This window comes from Gossypium hirsutum, chromosome D05, assembly GCF_007990345.1.
Source record: "Gossypium hirsutum isolate 1008001.06 chromosome D05, Gossypium_hirsutum_v2.1, whole genome shotgun sequence".
In the NCBI taxonomy this organism is placed as follows: Eukaryota; Viridiplantae; Streptophyta; class Magnoliopsida; order Malvales; family Malvaceae; genus Gossypium; species Gossypium hirsutum.
Window position 1 is genome coordinate 12187810 of NC_053441.1, and position 10795 is coordinate 12198604.

General features: G+C 32.7%; 2 protein-coding genes across 2 annotated transcripts; both read right to left on the reverse strand.

Annotated features, from left to right (window-relative positions):
* Positions 1-197: 197 nt before the first annotated feature.
* On the reverse strand, positions 198-5557 carry LOC107906057 (oligouridylate-binding protein 1B). Its single transcript, XM_016832903.2, has 12 exons — positions 5250-5557; positions 3803-3864; positions 3321-3423; positions 3086-3162; positions 2948-3009; positions 2755-2842; positions 2486-2561; positions 2360-2390; positions 1925-2044; positions 1684-1769; positions 1093-1269; positions 198-739 (listed from the first exon to the last, which is right to left on the reverse strand). The coding sequence occupies exons 1-12, from the start codon at positions 5349-5351 to the stop codon at positions 455-457; spliced, it is 1269 nt and encodes a 422-aa protein (XP_016688392.2). The 5' UTR covers positions 5352-5557; the 3' UTR covers positions 198-454.
* Positions 5558-7742: 2185 nt separating this feature from the next.
* Positions 7743-9860, reverse strand: LOC107906059 (protein TIFY 11B). The gene is given in 7 exon segments (XM_041092647.1): positions 7743-8187; positions 8457-8514; positions 8631-8944; positions 9118-9313; positions 9485-9545; positions 9547-9668; positions 9797-9860. Coding segments are annotated over 7 exon segments (954 nt in total). The 3' UTR covers positions 7743-8048.
* Between the last annotated feature and the right edge of the window lie 935 nt (positions 9861-10795).

Below are 10795 nucleotides of genomic sequence, written 5' to 3' on the forward strand. Positions count from 1 at the left end.
GTTCAATGTGTACTGTATTGATTAAATTTTGCATTATAATTAATCAAACTTTTTACAAGTACAATTAAAACAAACTCACTCAAACAACGTATCGTAAAACTTTAGTCTTCAGTACCTAACATTGCCCAAGATGAAAATGTTTAAATTCCAAAAAATATGACGAGAAAAGAAGAAATACTAAATACGTAGCAGTCGAGTCCAGAGAAAGCTATAAATATGCTTTATATATATCCAATGAAACAGTCGGTACCGTATCAAACATATAGGAGAGAATACATTAAAAAGCTTTCCTAGTCGTGTTTAAAACTCAATAAACATAAGTAAAGATGGATACAATAGGCAAACATATGCTATAGATAAAAGCAGGATGCAGCTTCACTGCTAAAAAAAAGCCTCCTAAATCTTATGCTTAAGGACTCAAATAAAACCTGCATTATCACACAAACTATCTTTATTACTGATAGTACAATAGCTGCTGGGCAGCAGCAACATTCTGGAACCCACCATCATATATAGCCTGGCTTGCTCCAGCAGCACCCACTCCAATTGCTGCTTGCTTCAGAGGATGCTGTCCCTGAGGGTGCATTAGAGCATGAACGCCACCCATTTTGCTCATGGCAAGTTGCCTTTCATAAGCTAATAGGTCAATCGCTGAAAGGCCCGGTAAAGGTGCAGCTGCAGGTGGGGGAAGTGGGTTTGAACTTGTCCCCGGTGGTGTAGGTTTGCTGCCCCAAGAGCACTTAAGAAACAAATTCAACATGTCAATTTCTCATTATCCCAGGACCAAAGTTTTTTATTTTAAATGGAAGCCACCAAAATAACTATAAGTTCGTAGACACGCAAGATTTTTCTTTCCTTTTTTTTCATATTTGAAAGTAATAGACAAGCAAGATTGTTCCAAAGAACATCGACCATCCAGAACAGTCATCCAACTCATTTTAGGAGATTTAAAGGTCAATAATGCTAATGAACATACTAAATTATGCACATAATTTCCAAAATATCCTCCAAAAACTTCAAATATACATATTGTATTACATATTTACATTTCTCAAAACAGTATCCAAATTCTGAGAAAAACAGTGAACAAACCTTAATTTGCTTGCCACATAAAAATGACTGAGTGTTCCCCATCTGAATAGCCAAAGCTGCCCCAGCATGAGTACTGTATCTCACAAAGCCAAAGCTTTTGTCACGCTGGACCCGAACCTCCTCAATCACCCCAGCACCAAGTGCGTGGAAGTGACAGTGGAGTTCAAGTTGGGTGACCTGCAGGAATAAAAAGTAATTGTTTAATTGGACAACCTAAAATGTTCCTTTAAAGAATGATTCTCAGAACACAAGTCCAACTCTCCAATATACTTCATTACAAGATGGGGGTTCTAGGGGTCCATATATCGAAGAGACTTCAAGATCATACCGTCATGGGTTGTGATGCTTGCATTGTTAGGTAAAAAACCAAATATTCTTTTTTTTTAGCTGAGTTTCAAAAAGACATGTAGAAATTTATAAAATTTAGTATTCTACATGTATAGAAAATGAGATTTCCTAAAAGTGTTAAAAAGGCCCATTTTACTTTTTCTATGTAAAGTAAGCTCACATAATGCTTGGTAACACCCATTTTGAAACCAATTTCCATGTGCAAAATAATAATTAGAAGAGCTGTTGCATATAGTTACTTGCCTCTGGAGCAAGATTGCCCACATAAACAGTAGTATATTGAGGATTATTCTCGGGAGCCTCATTATTGGTGGTCTCTTTACCATCCTCTGCATGTCAAGGTAACAGATGTAAGTTTATTTCCCATTTGGCACAAATTTGAAGATCCATAAAAGGTAAAACAAAAATACTAATAATTTGAGTTATTGAACAAAGTAGCTTTTGATGTGAATGTTTTTAGAGAATCTTGCTACAACAAACATACCTGATGAACCATTGGTAAGTTCAACGACACTTTTGGCATCAGAGCTTTGCTTGTCATCGTTGCTACCAGCACCTTTTGTTGCCCAGTTACAACGGATCTGTCGACTGCCAAGCCACTTTCCTAGAAAAATAAATCAAAAGCACATTTGAATTTTTACTGCAATTTGAATGACAGCAATTCATGCAAGTGATCATTTGTCTAAAAAGTAGTACTAAATACAATTATTCCAACTCGGCCAAAATATTCTAATGAATCAATACTCTACACGGAGATTTTACAGGAAAAAAAAATTCATGAAAGAATAAAAGGGAAAAGAAAAGGGAAGACTTTTTGCACAAGAACTTCAGCAACATATTAAGAACACTCTAAAGCATGAAAGATATAAAATAAAAGTTTTGAAGCTAACAGCTTTATTTGATGAGGCAAAAATCTTACCACTTAAGTCATTAATTGCGCTTTGTGCATCCTGAACAAAGGGGAAAAAAAGGTCAATAACAATAGACAAAACAACATTATAACGGAAGAGAAAGGGACAACAGAACCTTAACCAAGGAACAGTACCTGCTGACTGCGGAATGAAACAAACCCAAATCCTCTTGAACGCCCAGTTTTCTGATCCCACATAACCCTCGCATCCCTGAATCAGTTAAGACATCAAATTTGTTAATTCTAACACTAATATATCACTACTGTAAGCAGCACAAAAACATTAATCAAGGTTTACTAATTAACTTGACCATCCTTATAGCTTAGGCATTCACTTTTAATAAGTTAGATTAGTGGCAATGTGTTTATTTAAATCAAGATCAACAAGGAAAAAACACACTTACGAACAACTGTGATAGACAGAAAAGCATGCATACAGCATTGCATCAGTAACCTCAGGACTGAGATCCCCTACAAAAATGTTAAAATGACCTGCACCAATTTTGTTAGTACCAAACAGTATAATTACGAAAAACAAAATTCAGTGCTTTGTGAATATTCTTGAGCAAAATTTTCTAAACAAGATAATGTGAAAACCTGATGTATCCTCTCTCTGACCACTAGCATATGCCCAATTGACCTTGACAGGCTGTCCAAATCTGCAGATTACAGGATATGATGTCAAAACAGACTCAAAACAAAGTAAAGAGGAAAACATTAAAAGTTAATGCTTACAAATGCCTTCCATTTAGAGACAATATAGCGAGAGCAGCTGATCGACGATCAAAGTAGTGGACGAATCCATATGATGACTGTTCCAGTAGGAGGAGAAAGAAAATTTGTCAATCATCTGACAACAGTATGTGAATGGAAAAGGGAGATAAAGTCAAGAAAACCATTGCTCAATTAGTGCACCCTCACAGCTTCATAAAGGGAAAAAAAAGAAGAGAGAAAATCTTGAAAATAATACCTTTTCCTTTCTGATAAGCTTGCAACCTTCAACAGGACCTGTACTTGCAAAAACCTCTTGAAGTAGTGGTTCAGTCACTTGTGAATGGATGTTTCCCACATACCTGCAGTTTCTCAAAAATAAAAAAACTAAAAGTCAAATAAAAAACAGAAAAAAGAAGAGATAAATAAAACTATATAAGTAACTTTCTAAGTTGTTAAAAAGATGCAAGAACATGCAAGCATCTATCACATTCCAAAAACCATTTAACTATCAATTAAAAGAGCCATTAGCTTAGAATTTTGCACAGAGGGTCATAGCAACGTATCCAATCAGCAGACTCATGAAGGAAAGTGTCTCTAATTCATGCAGTTATAAGCACAGAAGTGACTAGGGTAGGAGCTTAAGCAAGAAGGGGAAATAAGCGACTCACAATATACAAACAAAACAAAATGGAGAAAGGGGAAAAAGAAGTAAAAAAAAAAATCTAGGCAAACACTCACACACTGCGGCAAGTACTTGGATCAAAACCAGGAGGCAGATTTCCACTTGGGATTGGCTCTATCTGCAGAATAGAAAAGTGAAAAATAAAAAAGAGGGGAAAGAAGAAACGATGTACAAAAAAGTCAGGTCCCACTCAACTCAATTCTAAAGCCTCCATATCCAGGAAAAAGGGTGAGTTTTTGAAGAAATCCAATAGTCAACCTAAAAGAACAAACAAGATGCTAACTACAACCATGAAAAATGTGAGCACCACTTCTCCTACTTTGAAAACACTTTCCACTTGAAAAGACAACAGACTTCCTTGCTTTTACTATTATCACATTTTCCCCCTTCATTTTTTCAGTGCCGACCGGAAAAAGAATATTTCAGCCTCATCTAAATAAGACATACTTCAGCAGAACAATAGACTGCAGATCGGACCAAATTCAAGTGTAATGCAGTCCAAAGTTCCTTGAACTCCCTCCTCCAAAGTGAAAAACAAATCTATATCTTTCTGCATGATTCAAACAGAAAGGACTGTTGGACATGTAACTCAGAAAGAATGCAAATACATTGAAAGCACCATAGACTTTATAAATTAGCTTCATGCTGTTAAATTTCAACACTATAAACCTAAAAATTCCCAGAACGAAATGCGGGAATCACGCCTTAAACTCCAATACTCAAACAAGAGACAGATAAATTGCACGTTTTTTATATAATATTTACAAACTAGAGATAACGATATAGAAAAATATAAACATGGACATGGACAAAAAGACTGATTGACTGTGCATGTGTGCCAGAGAGATGGCAACTAAACATTATCCAAACACAATCATTTCTCAACATTTGCAAAACAAAATGAAGATTAAGATTAGCAGTAAACTAAATAAAACCAAAGAAATGAGAACAACAAGTAAATGAGAAAGAAAACACAACAGAGAACCTAGTAGCTTTCCCATTGAACTTCGTATAAGAGAAATAACAACATTTGAACTTCAAGCAAATGAAAATGTAAAATATTCAGAATCAAAACAATCTTTTATCAAAATTCAAACCAAAAACAATGAGCTTCACTCTATACAAGAAGCATGTTAAAGTCACAGGCTTTCTCATTTCTGGAAACCAAATCCAGAAACGTCTCCCATCAAAAATCAAGAAAAAAACTTTTGCTTTTGAAAATCACATTCAAATCGCGAAATAGGAGCAAGGTCCATCAATTCAAGCAAAGTTGATAGTAAAAGCTTAGCTTTCAAAGGTCAAACATCGCAGCATTAAATATAAAACTAACCCAATCTCCACCAATTCAAAAACAAGAAACCAAACACGAACCCGAAGATCCAAACACGATTTCGAAAAAAAAACAGATATTCCTGAAAACCGGATCAAAAACTAGCAGATACTTAATGAAAAGAGAAATTGACGAAAAATCAAAGAGGTAAGGTAAAAAAAATAGTAAAAAACCTGTGGAGGAGCTAAGATGCCAGGGTGATAGAGAGACTGTTGTTGGAGGAGAGCTTGTTGCATCAGGGCTTGTTGCTGTTGCTTCAGCCTCAGGTGCTGCATTTTTCCTCGGCGATTTTCAAGGAAAAACAAATCTGTATGTTTGGTATGTGAGAAAAGAACCCTTTTTATTCTCTTCTTCTCCTCTGCTAGGGTTCGAAGTGTAAGGGGACCTCGAGAAAAGGAAAAAAAATGAAAGAGGAAGAAAAAAAAAGGCCTCTAAAGAGAGAAAATGGCTGGATCCGAGAAAAGTATTTATAGCGGGATTATGATTGAGTGGGAAAATTAGAAATTTACCTTCTTATTGTTTATTGTAAACAAATCGTAAAATTACACGTGCACATGAATTTATTACAGGTTATTTTATGTTCGAAGAAAAATACAAAATCCATGTCCAATAGGTAGGCAATAAGGGCTTAGAAAATTATAAAAGCTTCGGCCCAATAGGCCACACGTTACAAGTCGACTGATAGCGTTTCATCATAAAATTGGTTTATAATTGTTTTAGAGAATTTAGTTTGTTGGAAATGAAACTAAAATTCATAATATAAACCTCCAAATTTTATGTTCTATTTAATATGGTTTAGGGGTTTCCAGTAAGTTTAAAAAAACTGGATTTTTTCATAAGAAAGGTCTATTTTTTTTAGTTGTCAATGCCCATGGAAATATAGGCTTTTGTTTGTTAATGTAAACTATTATAGCTAGATGTTGAGTATGGGTTAAATTACTTATTCAAGGCTGAAGGTTTGTTTAAAAAGTAAGAAAGTTCGGACAAAAGTATAAGCTTGAAAAATAGATTTGTTCAAAAAAAATAAAGCTCTTTTTCTAAATGAGTTAAGGTTCCGTAAGATTTTTTTGCTCAAGCTCGGCTGGCTCAAATTTGGCTAAATTTTTTGTTGTTGTTGTTTTGCTATTGTTTACGGTTGTTGTGATTGCTATTATATTACTACTACTTGTTGTTATTATTTGAGTATTGTATAACTCTTATTTTGTTGTTAATTTTTCTACTATTTTAGAAGCATTTGCTTGCTAAATTGCAACTATCTTAGTGTTATTTAAGTATAAATATTTTTTTAATGTGTTTTCAAAATTGTTTAGGTAGATATACTTTTCATTATATGAATTTGGTTTTCATGTTCAAAATTATACTTGAATTATTTTTGGCCCAATTTAGCACTCAAAATTTACTTTCATCACACATTTAGATATATTTTTGCAACACAGTTTAAAAATACTTAAAATAACAAAAAAATATAAAGAAAAGAAATTAAAACTTTTGTCTAAAATTTTAAAGAATTAAAATAAAAAATAAAAAAATGTAGTAAAAGATTATATAATTTTTGAAAACTTATATATTTCCCTTTTCTATGTATTTTTTTGAAATTTTTGAAAACTTCTAAAATTTTATTATTTTAAAAATATTTTATTATTATTTTAAAAAATCAATATTTATTTTAAAATATTTTTTATTATTTGATTATTTTTATAATTTTTTTCGTTATTTATTTATTGCTGATAGTAGGTATAGTCAATTGATGACTTGACATGTGTGCCACTTGTAATAGTTTAATCTAACATTAAAATTAAATTTAAGTTCCTAAAATGTATTTATCTAATCTATTTATAAAGCTAGAGAACCATATCAGCTTTTCAAAACTTATAATAAATAATTGATTTTTTTTTTAATGTTGGCATAATATTATTATTTGAATAAAAATTAATATACATCGATGTAAAGTAATTATGTGGTGCAATCATTTTTCAAGCCCAACCCAAAGAATCTCTCTCTTACCTTACTCTCACTCTTATCTTTTTTTCTTTTTTTTTTTAAGTTTCTTTCTTCCTACCTTTATCGATTTATCATGGAAGCATCGTGGTGTGTTGAGATAGTTTGTATGTAAATGATTAGGGCTTTGAATTTGAATCTCTCACATGTAGTAGTGGTTGTCATCTAAACAGGCAAGCAGCCACAAGTACACAGTGTGAATCAAAGAAAACACATTTCGTGAACATTGTCCTATATCATCGCCTACGCGTTTTCCGCTATCGGAAGGTCAAAAATCCAAATCAAAATAATCTTCTCCCTTTCATACGGAAAACCTGATGGCCTTTAGTTACCAATCACGGTAACTTAAAAGTTGTTACCAAAATATACATATAAAGAAACGGAATCCATCACTGTTTGCTATTTTGTATTCAAAGTTTCTGGGAATGATACGGTGCATTTCACGTACTTTCTGCTGCTGAAGTATCCTTTGCCTGTCAAATTTCTGCACGTTCTTTTTCCTTTTTTAAAAGAAATTTATTCTATGAAGAAAGATTCTTTTGCTGAAATGGGTAAAGTGTCTCAAAATTTCTTTATCCATTTTGGCAGATATCTTCGCATATGTTCGAATTTGTGTAGGATTTAAGGTACCGAAAAAATAGAAAATTCAAGTAACATGACTAAAGATAGAACTTGAATACATACTTGGAACCTTTTCTGATTCATCAATCTTGAAACCATTTAATGAAGTTGTCATCTGCTTTCTGTCTGGTTCCCTACTTGCCAACAACAATAACCAAATATTGGTGAAGTTCCATCGTGAAGACGATAGAAAACAGTTTCTTGTGGGTTTTTTTTTTTTTCCCTTCTTCTAGCTATCAATGGATGAAACTCGCACAAAAAAGGAAATCAGATCTTAATCTGATTGTAAACAGAAGAACCTTAAACCTATATTCACTAAGGTGGTCCTAAGTGAAGTGAAAAAATGTATGTTACTATAACTTGAGATCAAGATCTCTTGAGGCTTCTTTCGATGATTGACCTTCCTCGTGAGATGATTTGTTTTCATCGGGTTTAGGTGGCAGAGTCGATCCTCTTGCGTTGTTAACTTGGTATGGCGCTCTAGCTGTTGCCCTGAATATGAAGCCAATGGTGACAGTTTAGTGATGTAATTTATCCCGAGTCAAGAACAAGTTAAAATAACAATACCAGATCGCCTTTATCTATATCTGGTGTTTGAATGTTTGATGGATAAAAGTAAAAGAATAAAATAAAACAAGGGTTAATCATAGTTTGCAATCTAAGGCACCAGATTTTATTGTATTCTTAGGGGGAACTAAGCAGTTTATATGAAGCTTTAGCAACATCCAAAAGTTTTCGAGTTGTGGAAGAAATTTTCTTACCTTTCTTTTCTCTTTTCGAAAAACTTGTGAAGTGAATTTCTTCTTGCAATTCGAAGATCTGCAAAGAAGCAAGTAAAGCAAACAACTCAGAATTGATCATTGATGGTTAAAAACTTGCAAAGTTTTTCCAACAGAAACTTGCAGGAATTGATTCGAGGCCACATTATCAATTACCTGAAGGTCCTGAACCGCCATATTGATGCCATTCAACGGAAGAATCATGAGGGGGAGGAGGACTATTCCCAGTCGCGGTAGAAACATTCAGGTCTGGAATTTCATGATTGCTAGGCTCGATTTGGACTGTTTTAGACTTAACTTTTTCCATGACAGTATCAACAACAACACCGCTTGCGGTTGAGCATCCATGGCTAGCTAATAAGTCCATGATTTCCTTGAACTTGTCAGCTGGGAAGTCATTAAATACTGCCACTTGACCACCAAAAAATATGGTCATCTGGGAATTCTTTGGTTCCACTTTTGCTGGTTTTCTGAATTAAACAACACTATATCTTAGTTCCATAGACTTTTTTTAACACATTTCTGTCAATCCTATAAAAATTTTTTAACAGCAAGGCATTAAACTTGCAACAATTGATCGACTAAAATATACTTGAAAAGATCAAACTAGGGGCATCTGAAATTCCAAATATCTAACACGCACCTGAAATCTGTCATCATGTTGGTATCTTCCTTGGAACTGGAGGCACCAAAACTCCTAATCTCTGGGAAAAAACCACAAGGTTTCGCATTTGATTTCGATGTAGATGCCCCGAGATTCGGTTTTAAACTCTCATAAGAATTATCCATGTTGGGCAAAAAGTTCTTCGTCATTGTTTGTTGCCTAGATGTTTCAATCCCTGCAACATCACGAAACAAAGAAATATAATAAAACACCCTTCTTCCCATATCCAAGCATCCACATAAGAAAACAAAAACCCAAAAAATTCTTCATAGAAATCAACCCAGACAAGAAAGCTCCCTTTCTTCAACAGCTAACAGAAGCCTAGAAAGAAAGTAAAAGAAGGTACCTTTAGATTCAGGTTTTGAAGCCAACCGAACGCTGATACCCCCAAGATTCCTTTTTTGCTTTCAAGAACTGACTGAGAAGATTGACAAAACTTGCTCTCCCGAGAGCCTTCCCGGATTTTTGGCCTGATTGGACATTGCTTCTTCTGCTTCCTTTCCTTGTTGTCGGAGAAGCTCTCAAAGTTTCTTACAAAAGCTGAATAAAACGACTGTCAAAGATCAAGTTTCATGGTATAATCAAAATCATTTTGCCAGCCACTCAAAAGAGATTTTCAGCTGAAAGAGTATGACAAACAGGCGTCTCCAAAACTCACCACTTTCTTTGAATCTGATGGGCATGAGTAGTCCTGCTTTTATCTTGGAATTATGAGAAAACATTATTTATTTTTTTGATTCAAGAGCACGTTTTTTTGCTTGAGAAAAAAAAAGTTAAAATAAATATTACTAGTACTATAATATTTTTAAAAAAATATTTCTTTATTATTTTATTACGTATTAAAATATGTCTCAGTAATTTATTTGTAAAGTTTTTAAAATTCCGTATACAACAATATTCCTTAAAAACTACCATATATAATGTGAGTACGTATTCATTTTTTTTTATTTCTTTAGCGAAAATAATTAGTTTTTCGTTAAATAAATTCTTTTCATATTTTTTTTAATTGTTTTACTCACTTAGTGACATGGTGAACGTGCATAACATTGATTTATTTAAAATATTTGAGTTTACAAGTTGTTTGATAAACTAAGAAATTAAATGAAGAGTTTTTAATATTAAAATTTTATTTTAAAACTATTTAGTATATTAATAAAAAATTAAGAAAAGCGAATTAAATTGTTCCATAATAGTGAATCTTTTTGAAAAAAATTATTTCGTATTTTTATTTTTTAAACATATATTTGAAATAAATTATTATTTTATTTTTTCTAAAAATGTAGTAGTTTATTTCATAATACACTTTTAATATAATTATATTTAAAAAATAATTTAATAATTTCAGATAAATAGTTATGTACCTATTTATCTTATTCAATATTTTTGTCGTTGGTGTTTTTTTATTAAATAAATATTTAACGTTGTTATGAAACACATCTAACAAATTAATTGTTAAATATTTCAATACAATGAAAACTTTCACTGCCTTATGGAACACAAATTTTGCATTTCTCTCTTTCTTTTGTATCTATTCTATCCAATATAAGTTTAATTACCATTTTATAAATTTAACTTCTAAATTTTGGGTCATACTCGATTGAGTTATGGTGATTAATATATTAAAAATTAATAAATAAATAAAAATGATGAAACTCAT

Coding starts and splice junctions, on each gene's coding strand:
- LOC107906057 (XM_016832903.2), bottom strand. CDS start 5,351: ATGCAGCACCTGAGGCTGAAGCAACAGCAACAAGCCCTGATGCAACAA. Junction 3,865..5,249: donor GCATCTTAGCTCCTCCACAG/GTTTTTTACTAT, acceptor TCTATTCTGCAG/ATAGAGCCAATCCCAAGTGG. Junction 2,391..2,485: donor TTTCATTCCGCAGTCAGCAG/GTACTGTTCCTT, acceptor CCCTTTGTTCAG/GATGCACAAAGCGCAATTAA.